This window comes from Solanum dulcamara, chromosome 4, assembly GCF_947179165.1.
Source record: "Solanum dulcamara chromosome 4, daSolDulc1.2, whole genome shotgun sequence".
In the NCBI taxonomy this organism is placed as follows: Eukaryota; Viridiplantae; Streptophyta; class Magnoliopsida; order Solanales; family Solanaceae; genus Solanum; species Solanum dulcamara.
The window spans coordinates 26,312,415-26,332,117 of record NC_077240.1 but is presented as its reverse complement, the minus strand read 5'-3'; the positions used below and the strand labels follow the sequence as shown (position 1 = coordinate 26,332,117).

The window sequence follows — 19,703 nt, the reverse complement described above, 5'->3', positions numbered from 1 at the left end:
ATGTTAGTCAAAATTTATATCATTTAATTTTCAAAAAAAAAATTGTGACAACTAAAAAGAAACAGATGGAATAACTGAATAGCGATAGCAATTAAAGTTTTGATAAACTCATGAGCAAGGCCGATTCCTCAGAAAATACTTATCCACGTCCACATTACAGTAATTTATGAGCAAGGCCGATTCCTCAGACCAATTTAATTAGTTTTCAAATTATTAAAACCAAATACAGTATACGTTTATAGGTTTGATTATTATTGATTTCGATTCGATTTGGTTTGATAGTTTGGTTATTAGTCATATACGAAAATAAAAGAAACAATTCATTCAAAAGAAAATGAATTATCTTCGTGCCATTTCAGATCTTATCCAATTTTGTTTAACTGCTTGCTTGTATTGCTAGCTAATCTAATGTACTAAATAACATAAAATTACTGAATAATGCATAAGGTACCGATATCTTTTGCATCATAATTCATACCTTACTCTTATCATTAGAGTGTTGTATTTTTGCATAAAAAATGTTCATAAAAATAATATTATGTACATATAATTACAAAAAATACTGTATAGTTTGTCGGTTCGATTTATTTTTTATCAAAATCAAAACCTAATCAATTATTATTGATTTTTAAAAATTTAAATTAAATCAAATAAAAAACAATTTATTTAATCAATTGAATTTAATTTTTTGATTTGGATCTATTTTTATAAAAAAAACGTGAACACTAAGTGTTGGTATCACTGTATAATGGAGTAGTAAGTTTTGTGTTTTTCCTTGATTGCACAGCGTACAAGGCGTGTGTCCCGCCAGTTTGCACCGCCCATAAAACAACAATACAACGATTTCTTATGCCAGCCTTAGCCTTAATTTAGGGGTTGGACTTGGTCGCGTTGGGTCCCCCTTAAATCATTTCTTTACTATTTCTTATTTCCACTGAAAACGCGTAGCCTTTGAGTTCATTCTCATTTCTCTAACTTCTTAGCTGTGCATTTTATTTTATGTGTATATATAGCATTATAGATTCTGCCTCTTTCTCCACACAACCACTTCAAAAGCTTTTAGCACTCATAAACATCACACACTTTCTCTTTCTTTTGCCACTACTCTGTCATCTAGAGATATCTTCTAGTCCTCATAAAACACAAGCTTCAAACATGCAAGAAAAGTCGAGAACGATGGTTGCTCGTAGAGCTTGGAATGTTCTCCGCCTATCCTTGTTATGGGCCAGAAAAGGTGGCATTTTCAAGAACAAGCACCTCGTGGATCTCCGTTTGCTTCCTAAGTATATTAAAAGCCTCCGTCATAACAATGATCACTACAGGACACTACATTATGGGGAGCGTGAGTTTTCCTTTGATGACACCCCTATCTTTCACGTTAAGATGCATCGCCCTGCTTCATTGCGCTTCAAGATGCCCAACATTCCCTGCATCAAACCTCAAGTCGACGTTGACTTTGACTTTGACAATGACTATGAGCGCGACGATGAAATGTACCCTGATAATAATAATGACGATACTCCTAGGAAGAGCTTCTTGAGTACTGATGGTGAAGAGGATGAATATGTAAGCTGCGAGATGTCTGAGGAGATCATTGCTAGTGCCGATGATGAAGCTATTGATATGAAGGCAGAGGAGTTCATTGCAAAGTTCTATGAGCAAATAAAGCTTCAAAGACAATTATCATATTTACAATACCATGAGAAGCTCGCTAATTAAAGATGCAAGTTAATGGAGAAGATAGCGCGCTGCAGACGATTCTCAGTAACGACAATCTACGAATTCATTCTTTCTTGTATCCAATTTCTGCACTTGTAGTATTCTCTGTATAGATGGCCTTGCGGCATTTTTGTAGATAGATGAGATATTCCATTCCAAACTACAAAATAAAAGGATCATACTTCTCTTTTCCAGAACGATTCTGCGTTACCTCTGGCACTGGTAATACAAATGTTGTTGAGAGCCAATCATTTTGGCAACTCAGAGCTAAAACCCGTATGAACAATGTACAACTATGGCACCAACCAATTACAGTTATTTTTAATGAGCCATTAGGTTGTTTCGAGTACGCTTCTTATATCATAAATGACTCATCCCGTGAATTTTAGATGGAATTTTAACTGATGGGTAATTTTAGATAATTAATTTAGTTGATGGGCTAAATTTATAATTTATTTAATATCCAATACTATTTTTCTCATATTTATTAAAATAAGTTAATAGGGTTTGTGATTTTTAGTGCATAATTATTTTAGAAAATAAAAGAAAAGAGAATAGGAGGAAAAGCTTACCTGCGGCGCCGATAAAGAGCACGCCACATTGAAGTTAGAATCAACCACACCTCTATTAAGTCATTTGTGCATACGGATAAAAGGTATATTATTGCTAGTATTATAATTGATAATGGGGAAGGGAATTGAATATGTGTACAAACAAATGAGAGATGTTGTAACCATAATTTTGGTGGATAAATTTATGATAAAATAGTATAGTTACTGATGAGTAATCTTGAGAGTATAATAAGGTAATTGTTAAATAATGATTGGATGGAATAGATTTCTGAATTGGTTCTGCAATTTGTCGCCATTAGTTATAATTACTTTCGTTTTAATTTACTCTTATAATTATCATATTATGTTTTAAGTTTTGATATATTAAGATAGGTAATTAAAAATTAGGTGTATTTTATTATATGAATACCATCACATTTGCAATATTGAAGAAATTGAGGCTTAACTCTAGGCTTGAGATTTAGAAAATTGATTACAGAGTTGGGAGAGTTTTTGGGTCTAGGCTAGATATATAGTAATATGGGTGTCTACGGACTTGTTTACTTATGAATATTATATATTTGATAGATTGGAAAAGTTCTGAGGCCTCAAAAAAAGGAAATACATTGGTGGATTAGCTTGCTTGACTTCGGATCTTCAGTTGAGGTAGGTTATGGTTTATTCTATATCATAGAGAGACTCTTAATAGTGATTGATACTCGTTAAGTAATGTTGTGAAGTTTGCTATGCATTTAATTGTTGTGATTTGGATGTTTGATATAATGTTGTGATTTGGATGCAATCTCAAGACCGTGAAATGGATAATCTTGAAGTTGCTCTATCAAAAGTAATGCCTTGAAGGCTTTATGAAATATTGTTAATAAAGTGAAAAGTGATAAGAAAGAATGATAAATTAATTATATTTGGATCAGGTGTCACGTTCGACAAGATATAATTGGATCGGGTGTCACATTCCGATACGATATTATTTGATTGGGTGTCACGTTCCGATACAGTATATTTGGATCGGGTGTCACGAGCCAACACGATATTATTGGATCGGGTGTCACGAGCCGACACGATATTATTGGATCGGGTGTCACGTTCCGGCACGGTAATATTAAAGGAAAATATATTAAAATAATTTAATCTACTCAATCCCAAATAACTCATTTTACCAAAAGAGCGTGGTGTGGAGGCCTGAGTCCTCATATATACTTTGAATATTGTTGACTGGTTACGTCACTGTTTCATTGTGTTGTCACTTGATCTTGATCTTGTTGTTTGGCACATGTTAAGTGTTGTAGTTGATTTTCTGCTATTACCTTATGCATATTGATTTCTATTTTGAGTCGGCCGATGATACCTACTCAGTACATGTTGCCCTGTACTGACCCTACTTGTATTTTTCCTTATTTTATTTTGTAGAGTGCAGCGAATATACCATCGACTTCGACTCGACCTCGGCTCTAGCCAGTCTCCGGTATATCAGATTCTAGGGTGAGCTATCCTCCTAGTTCGTGTTGGATTCTCTCAGTCATGACATGATGTCCTTAGTGTTCGAACACGAACTATGTCATTTATTTTATTCTAGTATTTGATATTTTCAGACTTAGTATTTTAGAATTATATGTCATTGATGTGATGACTTTCAGATTTTGGGAAACGTTATGTAGTAAACTCTTGTGGATTGTTATTTCTTACTTCATAAGTTTAAGTTTCCGCATTATTATCGTCTAATATAACTTGGGGTTTGTAACATTAGTTCTCCCACCTAGGAAGATGAGGGTGGGTGCCAATCATGGCTTATTTTGGATCGTGACATATTTATTCAGCTATTATTTATTTGGAGTATTTTTCTTGATTTCTGATTCAATTTTGAGGTTGGTTAAGAAACATTGTACTTCTTTTCATCAGTTCAAACTACAGAATCCATGTTCTGGCAACCTTTGATTGGACTGAACTGAATTCCACGCTGGAGACATAATCAGACTATTGGAAGCTATCCTACAAGGGCTTTTACACTCCAATATTTTTTTTATGTTACCAAGTTTCTGGCTGTAACTCAATCTGTTTACCAACACTTCAATCACTCATTGGATCCTCAAAAATAAAATGACACCATTTAACAACACAATCGGGTTTCCATTGAGTCTGAATAAGCAGTAAATGTATAAAACACTGTCATCCTCCAAACAATTCTTAACTTTTAAGGGGAAAAAAACAAAGGAAAACAAGGTGACATCCCAAATGCAGTAGAGACAACTGAAGCACTCTAACTATATCTTCAAATTATCTGTCGTCAACTATAGACAACTAAAGCACTCTAACTATATCTTCAAATTATCTGTCGTCAACTTTACAAGAAGACGGGCATCAGCTAAATCACTTCCAAATGATTGACGGCCCTAGCATGCAGCTTCACACTCGAGGGGGCTTTGGGTCAACAGGCAGAACATGTGCAGAGTACATCCACATTTATCTCACGACAAGCTTTAAGAGAACTGGGAGGATCACACCACAAAATCAGACTTCCTGCAATCAATATCACTTGGTACATTAAATTATTGAAAAGATATTGAAGCAGTTGATTCCTCTGATACAACACAAGTTTCTCTTTTATGTAACAGAAAGATCATTCAGATTTATCTACTAGAAAGATCATTCAGATTTATCTACTCTAATCAGAAGAGGTAATTTTGAAAGGAAACCAGGAGACTTTCTAAGATGTAAGAACAGATGCTCATCAAAATAATTATCAGCTTTAGAAACACATTACTAGGGCCTGTTTCTAGCTGCAACTGTGAGAAAGAATCAAGTAAAAAGCTTCAAATTGACATGGATCGACGAATATACTCAAACTCTTACATGTTAAATACACCAAATCTTAAAATCCAGAAAGTTGAAGCCAAGTTTATACACCCTCTTGAAGAAACAATACAGAGCAAACAAAAAGTTCAACTAAGCAAGCGTTTGACAGAAATCAACCAGGAAACCATTGCTTGGACACGGGCGGCCCACTAGACCACTAATTTCGAATTTTATTTTCTCCTTTTTTCCCATCAATATCCAGTGAAAAATATTCTTCAATTTACAGAGGAATATGTTCTGAGACTTTATGTACCTTGTGAGCAAAAAGTTATCCAACTAGTTAGTGCTGATGTTTTGCTTATATGCTTCCATTCTGCTGAGTATTGACGTAAGCTTCTAGCTGTCCTGTTGCTGCCATGATAAGACCTGCGGTACAGTGACAATTATACGTTATTTCTACTACTGCTGGTAATGGTCTCGCAGCATCAAAACAAAACAAGTTGCGAACTCTGTAGAATCCTGTTCAGGGACTGCAATGACGCAGTTTCATCATATAATTTCTAAGAGTAAAAGGATCATGATAAAAGTGATTATGCTATTATCCTTAGCTAAGAACAATGCAGGTTTTCCGTTCTAACAGTCCTATCCTCCCTACATACAGAAATCAACCAAGATCCCCAAAAGATAAAGGAGGAAGAAGATCCCAATCTCTAACAACAACTACGCCTCAATCCCAAACAATTTTCAATTTAAGCTCAACTCATGTCATCTTCATACCAAATAAAAATTAAAGTGAAAATAAGTTGAACACATACACATAATAGTAGTAATAACAATAATATTACAAGTTCTATAACAAGACTAAATCCTACTCTCCACTAGTAGATATCACCTATATGAATCTTTTTTCTTTCATTGTTTTCTGCATTGATCACAGGAAATTGTAGGTCTTTCACGACAATTTCCCTCCAAGTGATTTAGGTCTATCTTGCACCTTTTAACACCTTCACATACAGTATACTGATGTCATTTCATCATATCACGAAAAATGATAAAAAAGAATGCTGCAAAAACAATATGGGCAACTGCTAAAATGATGACTTTGCCATCTTAAATAAACTACTTCATTTTGACTTTGCTGCATTAACACAATCCATTCACAGAAAATGATTCCAGAAACACTAAAAAGTAACACCGCATGCATGATATATTGCATCAAGTTTGCAGGTCATATTATTAGTTTATATTAAAACCAAAGTCAGACAATTAATTACTACCTAGAAAAGGAGCTGAAGGCCTCCCTGGCCTTGACTTGTATTCAGGATGAAATTGCACGCCAACATAAAATGGGTGACCAGGAAGCTCCAATATCTGCATAAATAAGAGGATGAGAAAAAGGGAGAAAATTCTACAAGCAATAACAACAAGAATAAAAGCAATGAACCTAAAGTGAACCAATAATTACTTGAAAATAAAGCTTGTAACAGAGTCTAAAACTAAAGGATTGTAAACAATAGTTTTCACCAAGTCAATAGCAATTTAAATCCTATAGTCCAAAATCAAACCTCCATTCTTTTTCCAGTTTCATCCCTTCCCACAAATCTCAGGCCAGCTTCTTCTAAAGTGCCTACAACTTCAGGATTGACCTGCAATAGACACCACACGTTTTATTCCATGGGGATGACAGCATAATTAATGCAACATGCATTACAATGCAAGGCTTATGCTAACCTCATATCTATGGCGATGTCGTTCATCCACATGCTTAGAATTGTTATACCTGTCAAGAGAAAAGATGTTAAGCGTGCATAAAAAAGGGAATGAGAATTCACAAGAAAGAATTTCTTTTCTTTGACAGGTAATACTATATTAGAAAGCATCGAATGGACATGCAACCAATAACTAGAGAGCAAAAACAAAAACAAGCCAGTAGAGATCCACAAAAACCCATCTTAAATCATGTATCTAAACTACTCTCAGATTGGTGAATGAGAACAAACTAGTATCTCAATGAGAGCATATGGGTGAACTATATGATAGGCTACCCACAAACAGACTGCCATAAAATCATATCTTATGCTCCGGATACAGAGATGATGCGTAGAATTGGCAAATTCTAGACTTACTTCAAATCCTTAAAAGTCCATAGCAATCTAATTAAACAGGCATCTGGTCAAGACACTGTTATGACGAATAAATGACATTTGATAAAGTAGAAGTGTGTGAACATATATTCCATACAGCTTTGACGTGATACAATCAGGAGTCTGGAACAATGTTTTCCTAGATCCAAGCCTCATGGTGCTCCCCATATGTGTTTTTGACCCCTGGAATTTTTTTTAAAAACTGTGATATCAAAAAAAGCATAAACAGAGAAATATATAAATGACACAAATACGTATTCATTTCTTTGAAATATTACAAAGAGCACACTACCTCAGGCATGAAAATTACAACAAGGTCCGGCGTCTGGGGGTCAAACTCTTCACTGTTTGCTTTCTCCAAATGCAAAACCTGAAAAATTCAAAAGAGATAATGCCACATAAAAGAGATGGTTTACACAAGATATTCCAATTTGACGTCTAAAAAATCAACTTACAGATCTGGCAAACTCGATTACAGAAATCTGCATCCCTAAACAGATTCCGAGATATGGTACGTTATTCTCCCTAGCATACTTTGCAGCCAATATCATCCCCTTGACCCCACGGTCACCAAACCCACCAGGAACCAAGACACATGCTGCACCCTGTAAAGGTTGGTTTCATCTCAATAGCTACTAAAATGAGTTATAGAGTACTTTATCAAGAAATGAGTTATACAGTAATAGCTGAGCCTCTCGAATGAAATCAACAGAAATGGTAGGTAGCAGCATAAGACACGCTCAAACATTTCTGTGATCTTAATTATCATAACGAAAAAAACATATTTGGGGGATAGATGGTTAGCTAGACTGCCAAAAGCCTTACTGTAGTGGCATATTCACGTGCATTTTGTAAAGAAAATAAACATTGGGCTTTACTTAACCGTAAAAGCTATAGGTGAGGATTGTCCAAGACTATTTAAAGAGACAACGGTCCATTCCCTCAACCAATGTGGCACACTTAACACCTCCCAAGCAAGCAATCGTGCAGACATAACACAGGTAAATCATAACCACCACGCTAGAAATGATACACCAGAAAAAGAAAAAAAAAGAATGAGAAATACTGCATTGACAGATGATTCATCTCTCAAAATGCACATGTTAAGAGGCCATCATTGAAACTAATAAACTTCCCCTTCAACTAAAAAGGGTGGTCTTCGTAATTCATGTCTAAGAGTGAACTGACACTAAAGAAGCAAACAAGAATGATGGATGGCATAATTGTTGCTGCTAGGCACGATCAAATTTTACCCTTAGAGTCTTCCAGGCTGTTGCATAAACTTCTGGAGTCTGATAGAAAAAAATAAGATAATTACAATTAGAAACTCGTAACAGCACCTAACCCAAAAGTAGAGAGAAATTAAAGTACCGATTGAGCACTATCATCTTCAAGATCTGATGCTGCAATCCAGTCAATGGATGGCTTAAACGAACATGCAATACATGCATGCAGAAGGGCCTAAAAATATGAAGAAAAATTACGAGACAGACAAGTCAACATCACAGTATAAATGAACATTGGATAAATGCGTCCAGGAGGACCCATAAATATGGAAAGAAGCAAGAGAAGATACAGAATAAACAGTTAATCGCTCATAAGCATGTTTCTTCTATTTCGAAACTAGAAAGCAGGACAATTAGCAGTGTCATGGGAAAAGCTGCTCAAAGAAAAGCTAAAGCTATACTCAAATGCTAAACTCTACCATGATCAAATGAAAAAGACGCATTCCTAACACAATATATCAGTTTAAATAAAGATGGTGCATATTCTTTGTAGTTTCATATTATTACCTTCACTACAGATAAGTAAGAATCTGTTAACCCAACATACTTCCCAACCATCGCAATTCTAACCTGCAGAAAAGTAGTAGTTATTCAATTACAATGTACATATTTGTTAAAAGTACCTACATTGTTTAGATCCTACTAACAGATTTGGTGAGGTTGTCAAAGGTCTCAGCTCTTTTCGTCCACTCCCGTAAAGCAATAGGTTTCGCAACCCTGACAACAGAAAGAAAAAAATAATCAGAGGAGATGTCGTGCACCTTATGTCTTTCATGAAAATCCAACTTGCTCATTGTAGACCATATCAGTAACAGCCACTAGAACCAAGACTAACTCACAAAATAGCGCAGGAAAATCATAAACAAGAGAACTACATACAGAATTTATCCAAGTTTAAAAACTATTTTTCTCATTTCAGTAGAAATGTAAGGAAATATGAGATAGGAAGAGGACGATCGGATTCTAAATCTAAATTACTGCTAAAAGGGAAACGGAGAGGCAGTTTGTCACCTCATTAAATCCATTTGCTTTAGAATGGCATCATGAGCATTTTGGTTCTGTGACAAATAGGTAACTTTAGGAGCAATATTTATATCAGATATAGCAAAGGACAAAGTGTAGCAGTTGGTAGACCTACCTGAAGCAGGAGAGGAATATGCCAAATGTTTGGAACATCATGGATATTCAGGATGTTGGCAATCTACAGGGAAGCAGATCAAAACGGGAGAAATGAAAATGACTTCCAATTTTATATACGAAATACAAAAGGCCTCACATAAGTTAATCTTACAGGAACATGACAAAACTGTGAAAGCTTCTGTTTTGTGTTCTCTAGTAAGGGCTGCAACAGAGTTGAAATATCTCAATAATATCAGCAAAATGCAGTAGTAGAGAAACGAAAATCCTAAAATTAAAGGTTTAAACTAGTTTTCCAAAATTTCTAGTCTCTACGAAACATATTTTCATGCCTCTAGGTAATACTAATTTACTACATACAAAGAGATAACCTAGTTGATATGTTAGTATGAAGTTCACATCTCATTATTTGACAACTGTGGAGAACAAGCCAAAAGAAAGGGAAGGAAAGGGACCCGCACAGAAGGTCTACTGTGAGATCTTTGCATCTTCTGCGCCCACGCTAGGAGACTAGGCTATAACAAACTATAATGGAAATCCAAGTGTAAACAAACCTACTAATATCTTCTAGAAAATATAAAATACAGGAATTTATAGCTTTGGGAAAATAACATACCTGAGCAGACCGGCATGCTAAAAAGTGGGGAGTCAACCCTAATGCTCTCAGTTCCCGCACACTATGTTGTGTAGGCTTTGTTTTCTGCAGACACATGGAGAACACAATGAGGGGCATATAGAAAGAGAGAACATGTAGAAAACATTCACATGGTTCAGGCATAAATGTTTCATAGACTATTACTTGCTCACCGACAACACCTAGTACAGGTATAAGACTGACATGAATGAGGCAAAAGTTGTCTTGCCCTGATAAGAAAAATAAAAGAAGTTAAAGGAGGGTGAAATGTGAATAAAGTGAAACTAATGAAGACATAAATACATATCATAAGAGGGCATTCCTTGTAGAGAATAATACGCTAATAATCTTTCAATCATAAAGCAAACTCCTACTTACCAACTGTGAAATACAATTGTCGTAAAGCCTCAATGAAGGGCATTGATTCAATATCACCTAAAAGCAATGATGTAAGAAGTTAATTGAGAAGAGCTTCTACAACATTATATATATATATATATATATATAAAGAGAGAGAGAGAGAGAGAGAGCACAAAACAACAAAAGAGATAGGGAAGAGGACCAGAGCTTTTAGTAGATTAGATGCTCCTGCCTCCTAGAAGCACTTACCTACAGTACCCCCCAATTCAATGACACAAACATCTGCAGGACCCTCCTTCCCATCGACAGGAATCAGAGATACCGACTCAATCCAATCCTTTATAGCATCAGTGATGTGGGGAACCACCTATAGAGAGAGACAGCAATCCCTCTGAGAAATAGGTTTCTTTGCAGTGATGCACCATATATGATATCAAATGAAAGTAAACTCACCTGAACAGTTTTTCCAAGATAACCACCTTTCCTTTCCTTCTCCAGAACAGACTGGTAACCCACCCAAAAAGGAAAAGAAAAAACTGTCAAAACATATTCATTCCTGAACAGATGATTGGCATAGATCCACGTGAGACACCATAGTCTACATGTATATGTTTATTTATAAGAACCTGATATATCTTTCCAGTGGTAATATTGTTGTCCCTTGTCAATGTCACATCCAAAAAGCGTTCATAATTTCCCAAATCTAGATCAACCTGTTGAAGCACATGAGTATTGCAATGAATAAGAGTACACATCTTTGAAGCTTCAGAGGAAAACCAGAATCTATTGTAGGTAAATACAGTAACAATTTTCTGGTAGGAGACAGTTGTATCACATAAACTAAAGATATTAAAAGAGATTAAGTAACATTAGATATCTATCATAACCTGATTTTGAATCATAGAACAGTCTAAACCTAAGATTTTGTGAATCCTTTCTTGTTAACACGGTACATAAGCAAAGCTTAGGTGCTTTTTATAAAAGCAAAGTGTGTATCAGTATGAAATCTTGCTTATATTTCGATAAACTAAAGATATTAAAAGAGAATAAGTAACATTAGATATCTATCATAACCTGATTTTGAATCATAGAATAGTCTAAACCTAAGATTTTGTGAATCCTTTCTTGTTAACACGGTACATAAGCAAAGCTTAGGTGCTTTTTATAAAAGCAAAGTGTGTATCAGTATGAAATCTTGCTTATATTTCGATAAGGTAGGCTCCACCCTCAACCCCCACACCTCAGGAGCCCGGTGGCCCTTTCCCACTTCATTCTGTTGGTCATTCAAACCTCAACCTTATGATTAAAGGTGAAGAATCTTTATAAGCTATCTCTCCCTTATTATTTGAAGTTTATCGTTATGTATGCGCGTCTTATACTTACCACTTCCAGAGAAGTATATCTTAAAATTATCAGCAATCCTTGGTGTACTGGAAACAATTAACTTATATGTGGAACAAGTTGGTTCCTATGAGTTCCAATTGTACGAAGACTCATCAAATTAGAGAACGTTAACCATCAAGTACTGGCTCTCCTGCATGATGCAGGCCATATAAGGTAAAACATACCAAAAAAGAAAAGCATACAATAAGAATATTCAACAAAACTAGTTTTCAGTATGCTAACTAAGTGTATGAAGATCATTACATCAGAGTCAAATTTAAGAAGGGAAATTAAAATAGTTTTTCAGTGTATTTGGGGTGAAGGAAAGGAATACCTCTCCACCATCATCAAGCACAAAAACCTCCCCATGCTCAAACGGGGACATAGTGCCAGCGTCAGTGTTCAAATATGGATCTGCAAAGATGAAAAGGTCTCAGTGTACTTCAGAGATAAACAACAGTAATCAATTCAAGATCTATCATCAAAACAACAGAACTAAGAAAACACATGAATAATTATCTTGGAATTCAAGCAGGAAATACGTGTAATAGCCCCGCGGGGAACCCCCACCAGAGGCAGGAACCTCTTTTAGTTTGTCTCTGTAATTGGTCTTCCCTGTCTAAATACTTCGATTTCTTATATTCTCACTTAGTGGCATCACACATCAAATGAAGGAAAAGACAAATGATAAACAAAATAAGAAGTTAATTCAGCCTTCCAATAGACTAATATAAACTTCTGGATGCTCAGGATGCAATACACTTGAAACTTTTTTCGTTTGTAAAACTTTAGTGCTAAATACATATGAACGGAATGTGAATATTGAGCCTTCCAATAGACTAATATAAACTTCTGGATGCTCAGGATGCAATACACTTGAAACTTTTTTCGTTTGTAAAACTTTAGTGCTAAATACATATGAACGGAATGTGAATATTGAGTACTTACAACATAAAGCGTTCACAATCTCCATAACAAGAGTTAATTCTTCACCATGGCCAAATGGGGAAATAAAGGGGATTTTGTCTGACGAAGAGTGTTTTCAGAGAAAATACTTTCCTTGATGAAATCAGTTCCCTATGTTCAGTTACCCTGAACTGCAGAAAATATCAGAGGGAAACACTTCTTTCATTTTTCTTTACCAAATATCCCAATTTCTATGCCATATCAGTTGCTTCAATCCACATCCAAAAGTGTGTATGGTAAGACAGAAACTGTTTTCAAGGAAAATAATTTCCTCGATAAAACATTTTCCAGTCTTAGGATACCTTGAATTCTGAAAAATATTTTCCACTTTATGGACAGAGCCATTTTCCTTTACTATTAGTCTATTACTTCATAAGTAACTGGTAAAGTTACTGCCATGTGACCAGGAGGTCACGGGTTCAAGCCTTGGAAACAGCCTCTGGCAGAAATGCAAGGTAAGGCTGCGTACAATAGACCCCTTGTGGTCGGGCCCTTCCCCGGACCCTGCGCATAGCGGGAGCTTAAGTGCACCGGGCTGCCTTTATTAGTCTATTACTTCATATCATTTTAATCAACACATAGTCAAAATACTCTCATCCTAGTTCATCCTGTATCAAAATACTCTCCTCCTTGTTTATCCTATATCTTTTATGATTGTCCACTTCTTGTTCTTGTTTGGTTCGATGCATCTTATACAATTATCATATGTCACCAACTTCTCTCCTTTTTTATAAAGCACGTCACCAAATTCAATATACAATCAAACAAGGGAAATGACGCAGAAATATTCTGGCACACCAAAAATACTGTTATCAACCTTTTAATACCGGGATATCACTAAAGCATAATCCTCCTACCTTACTCTACATCATAGAGAGTTATCAATTATCATATGCTTCTACACCCAATCAAACACTTGGAAAATGATCATAAGAAACATTTTCCACTGAAACACTCCTATGAAAACATTCTCCTTCACACTAAACATGCTCGAAAAGCAAAAAAGTGCTGAATAAAAGTTCTTCTATCAGAAGAAGAGGCATCAATTCTAGTCTGATTATCCCTAAACCCATCTGATTTTTTCTTTTGGGATAAATGTTTTGCAAAAAAAAAAATGTTCCTAACGTCCTTTAGATTCCTTCAGTGTTTTGATTAATTTATCGGAATTGATAAAATTAGTCAGTATAAATACCATGCTCCATAGCAAACCTCCTTATATAGGGAAAAAATGTTGAACTAAAATTTAAGTTCTTTCTTACGCCAAATTATCGATTATAAAAATTTTATTTGTTTGATTCCAACAACAGTAGTCATTTCAGCATCATGATTGAAGGGAAGCCAACCGAGAAAACAAACAGTCAAAGAAGAGAAGCACACAAAACCACAACTCCACGTGAGATGAAAATAAAAAAACGAACCAATTTTGATAGAGGTAACACGAAGGCCACATGCTTTGAGAACAACGCCGATGCTACTTGCTGTAACGCCTTTGCCAAGACCACTGACTACACCGCCAGTTACCAAAACGTACTTCATTCTTGTGTGTCTTCTTTCTCGGTTTACTGTCTCGTTACTAGGGTTCCGGCGGAGGTGTTGTTGGTCGGAAAACGGAGGGCGTTAACAACACAGAGGAAACTGTACGCCAAGAGTTTGTGAAAATGCGGTACAGGGAAGACTACGCGTATCTCGTAGGTAGCGACGCTCTTATATAAAAGGATACAATGGAACCTCTGAGTCTATAGTCAAGTCATTTTCTTCTTTTTTTTTCTGTTTCTCTAGTTTCTTTTTCATATATTTAACGTTTTTTAAAGGGGGGTTTTAACTTTAGTGAATTATTTGGTTCAAAACTAGGTTATTATAATCTTGGATAAATCATTCTAGGATAGTGATACAAAATTTATTATTATTTTTAAAAACACTAAATAAATGTAATTTTAACTTTTAAATCGAAATAACTTACTATCTCTCCAATTAAATTATTCTTAAAATTCTAATCATTAGACTGAAAATCCTCTTTATTTTCCCTCAATTTCTTGTATTTTGACGAAGAAAATCTTCTAGTTCATCGAGTAGTTTTAATAATATATCATTTTATTGACATATTTTTTTTTAATTTTTGTAGAAATACTTTGTACAATCATCACATGATGACTAGTAAAACTCATCCAAGGACACTTTATTTTATATGTAATTTTTAATATCCGTATTAATATATTTATTATTTGTTATAAGTGTGGGAGAGATTAAAAAAAAGAAGAAAACTTAAATATGTTATCGGATTTTGAAAAAAGACTCATTTATTTTATCCGTTAAAAATTTGATTTATTTATGTCATTGTCGTTTAAGAAAAAGGTACATTCATATCATTATTTTTTAACTTCAATTTTGCAAAATCATTTTTACACTTGGCCAATTATAATTCGGTCACGTCACTAATTTTATTTTTAAAAAAAAAAAGTCAACTAACTCAACAAGACCCTAAACAACTTTTAACACTTTTCAATTGAATTTTTGGATCAAATATACTCTTTTTTGCTCCTTCCTCAAGAACACCACGAATTTCCAAATTTTCAACTTAAATTCTCTACGAAATCACCTAAAATTTTAAAAGTAACATCCCTCCAAGCTAGATACCAAAACTCAATATCTTTTGAAATTAAATTCAACTTAACTCAACAAGACTCACTTGAAATTTTTTCAAAGTTTCAAAACTTCAACATCATTTAATAGTAGAATTTTCTCCACAACTCTAAATCACTTAAAATTTTGAACATATACTCAAAAAACACCACGGAACAAGGATCTAGTGTCAAAAACAACAACAAAACACGAATCAAAACAAATTTTCAAAATTTTGGGATTGATTTTTAAAAAAATGAAATATTTTTTTGAGAAAATAGTCAAATGCCCCCCCCCCCCCCTCCCTCCTCCCATCTATTACCGAATTTTGAACTACACATTTATACTTTAATGGGGTCCTATTACTCCCACCCCCCTAATTTTTTAAAAAACATAATATATATCACCTTAAAATTGTGATGTACACTCGTTGCCGGCTATCATTTTTTATTTTTATATTTATCTTCCTCTCTTTATCCAATTTCTCATTAATGACAAAGAGATCTTTATTCTTACTTTATTTTTTTTCTCTCTCTTTTGTTTTTCATTCCCTTCTTGCAACTCAGTCACCGACAAAAAAATCAAAGATATCTTCATTATTGTTTTTTCATCACTTTATATCATCCTTCAAGCACCTTAACGAGCTTAATTATCTGTCTCTTTTCCTCTTTAATTTTTTTTTATTGTGTTCCTTCTTTATCTCAATCACACTAAATTTGCAATACTTAATTTACAGTTTGTGAATGGTTAAATTCTTAGGTCATCGCCAAACAAAAATACAAATTGAAGATAAGATCTGAAGGTTGATGAATGTTACTGATCCAAAATTTATATAGAATAACTAAAAAGAAAAAAGAAAAAAATTGCGCTGAAATTTCTTTTCCGGCGAGGAGGTAGATTAATGGTATTGATTTTGATCTAATATGAAATCGATAAAATAAAAAAAAATGAATGAAGACCCAGGTCATATACCTCATAACTCATTTTAGCTTACTTTATGAAATTCTTGATCAAAAAAATTATTTTTCGGTCATGATGATTTTAATTGACTGAATTTCTTTGATAATTTTTTTAAAAAAAGACTTTAGTAATTAAATGGATTTTATGATTGCAGGTGTCCAATAAATTTATTTATTTTTGATTTGTTTTCCATTCTTTCTTCTTCTGCTTTTTTTTCTCTTTTCTGTGCAATTTTTTTTTGAAGCAGTGAAACTAATGATGATTTGATTTTTTTGATAACATGAGTAATTATTTTATTTGATGATTTTAATAGTAATTTGTAGTGTTAGTTGTGGATAATGGTTCGACAAATCATGGAGAAATTATTACAAGACGATGAGTTAATGAGGCTGTTGTGGTAGTGGTGGTTCAAGGTGGAGGAGATGGTAGTAGGTGAGTGTTGAGTTGATGAGAAAGAGAGGACCAAAAAATACGTAAGGAGAAAAAAATAAAAGAGAAAAGTAAAAAAAAATATGTTTAACAAAAAGTCAAAAGTGTTATAATTTTTTTTTATCTATTCTTTTGATTATAGTTAATTAAATTTATTAATTATATAATATCCAATTAAGAATTGACAGCTGTCAAATTAATTAATTTCAACTTACTTATTTGCCTCACACTTGCCTATAGGAAAACGAACACACTTGCTACACCACATAAGCGCTTAAGGGTGTCAATATTTCTGTGTAAAATAATACTTCATAGGGGTAATAGGACCCGTGAAGTATTGGTGTGTAGTTGATAATTGGCTATTTTCTCTAAAAGAAATTCTCAATATGAGTGAGTTTTTTAATTCCACAAATGTAGTCAGAATTTTAATTTTTTTATTACTACTAATAATAATGTGGCAGAATTATAATTGGTCACGTATAAAAAATGATTTTCCAAAGCGGGAGTTAAAATAATGGTATGGATGAAACTTTTCTCAAAGGACGATGACATAAATAAACTAAATTTTTAACGATTGACATAAATAAATCTTTTATTAATTTTTGATAGTATATTTGAGCCTTTTTTCTAAAATAAATATTGCATTATCTGCTATATTCTATTAGTACTTGATATTATCTCATTTCATCAACAACTAGAACACATCCATGCGAAGAGAAAGGTAAGAAGAAACACTTTCTCTCTAGAGCTTGAACAGTATCCAAAGGAAATGTCCATATCCACTCACCTGAACAACAAGATCCAATCTCCAAAATCGTTTGACCCATCGGAACTTCCAAATCTTGGGGCTATCTCAATGGAGGAAGATATTACAACATGCCAATCATTTAAAGAAGCACTTCTAAACAAAGGAAAAGAGCTCAACCTCTCCTACAATATTGGGGAAATCCGCTACAACATGGATGGTGACGTATCTGCAGATTCTATAATCCTAACAGAGGAAGATAAAGCACGAATCCACCAACCATAGAGACACTCCCTAATAGTCAAGTTGTTTGAGAAAAAAATATCACACAACTATCTAAAAACAAAACTAGCTGAACTTTGAAAACCCACTAAATCCCTCACTCTTATTGATCTGGGCTGAGATTTCTACAAAGCAAAATTCAACCTGCTGAAAAACATGAGAAAAAGTTCTACATGATGATTGGTTTGTCACTTGAAATTTTCTACCAGTGACAAGGTGGTCACTCAATTTTGTTCCACATGAAGCAATGGCAACTCATACTGCTATATGGATTAGGCTTCCACACCTCCCAACAGAATTTTAAGACCAACAAGTCCTGAAAAAAATTAGGAGAAAAATTGGGCATACTTTTAAAAATTGATACTTGAACCTCAGCAGAAATTAGAGGACGCTTCGCAAGAGTGTGCATTCAAGTATCCCTTGAAATTTAGTCAGGAAGAAAGTCATTATCGGGAGCCATATCCAAAAGGTGGTATATGAAGGTGATGATATTCTTTGCATAGGTTGTAGCAGAATTGGGCATGTCATTAGATATTGCTCAAGCTCTACTCAAACCAAAACAGCCAATGAAAACACCATAACAATCACATCATAAAACACAAACGATTTTTGACAGACATTTTCGTTTTCTAAGAAGAAGTATCCAAATGTGTATAAGCACGGTAAGGACAAGTAAACAAAAGACTTATCCACTTCTCAGGTAAAACCTTTTCGTAATGTATCAGGTAAATTTCATTTCACTGATAATTTTAATATTCTTAAAACAGTAATATCCTCGAAAATTATTAAATTACTACTCAGAATTTGCAAAAAAATAAAATAGTATTTTCATTAATAATAATAACAATAATAAAAATTATTTCACTAAAATAAAAAGAAAAAAGATCCAAGGCAAACGAGTTACACACTCTCATTCCCCACCGACCTTCATTAATGAAGCCATCAATGATACCCCATTTTCTCTCACCGACTTTCCATCATTTCACCAGAGGAAATTCCCATAGAAACCACCACCACTCTGTTTTTTCTCTAGCGTAATCCATACTCTCTAGTGAGTAATCACCACATTTCACCAGTTAAACACGTCTAGTAGAATTCGACTATGTCATTTTGATATTTTTTTAACAATCAATAAAAAAAATATTATAAGAGTTGATGTGACAAAATAATTAATTCAAACAATTACATGTGGCATTTTAAATAAATACACCACCCTCCCCCTCCCGCTCCCCCCTCCTCCCCTTCAAATGTTGTCCCATACCTCCAAACTCTCTTTGTTCATTCTATCTTTTATAAAATAAAGTTTTTTTTTTTCATATCACTTCTAATAATAACCCAAAAGTGAAAGAAAATGACAAATAAAAAATAGAAGATTTTCTTAATCACCATCTTTAATCAAACTTCTTTCAACCCAAAACTGATTTTTTTAAAAATTATTATAGCTAAATATTTCAAAACAAAAATTTTTGACCCATTAATCTGATTTTAACTTCATATTTTTTTTCCAACTTTTCAAATTTTGATGCTCTTTATGTGTTTCGCTAGCTCCATAAATTAACAATGAAATGATTCATCTTCTTTCAATTTCGTTACTACAACTAAAGAGATCACTAAAAAATAGATTTGAATCAAAAAATTCAATCTCATTGAAGAGTTTTAAGGTTAGGTAAATGGTGG

General features: G+C 34.0%; 2 protein-coding genes across 2 annotated transcripts; one reads left to right on the top strand and one right to left on the bottom strand.

Annotated features, from left to right (window-relative positions):
* The first annotated feature begins 1,032 nt into the window (after positions 1-1,032).
* LOC129884905 (uncharacterized) lies at positions 1,033-1,916 on the top strand. Its single transcript, XM_055959174.1, has one exon. The coding sequence runs from the start codon at positions 1,156-1,158 to the stop codon at positions 1,717-1,719; it is 564 nt and encodes a 187-aa protein (XP_055815149.1). The 5' UTR covers positions 1,033-1,155; the 3' UTR covers positions 1,720-1,916.
* Positions 1,917-4,394: 2,478 nt separating this feature from the next.
* LOC129887138 (uncharacterized) lies at positions 4,395-14,767 on the bottom strand. Its single transcript, XM_055962099.1, has 23 exons — positions 14,410-14,767; positions 12,360-12,439; positions 11,269-11,355; positions 11,096-11,146; positions 10,892-11,009; positions 10,661-10,717; positions 10,448-10,512; positions 10,265-10,348; positions 9,803-9,853; positions 9,650-9,712; positions 9,523-9,569; positions 9,159-9,228; positions 9,019-9,081; positions 8,597-8,686; positions 8,479-8,517; positions 7,681-7,830; positions 7,518-7,595; positions 7,323-7,408; positions 6,813-6,861; positions 6,647-6,727; positions 6,359-6,452; positions 5,395-5,507; positions 4,395-4,805 (listed from the first exon to the last, which is right to left on the bottom strand). The coding sequence occupies exons 1-22, from the start codon at positions 14,525-14,527 to the stop codon at positions 5,440-5,442; spliced, it is 1,689 nt and encodes a 562-aa protein (XP_055818074.1). The 5' UTR covers positions 14,528-14,767; the 3' UTR covers positions 4,395-4,805; positions 5,395-5,439.
* Between the last annotated feature and the right edge of the window lie 4,936 nt (positions 14,768-19,703).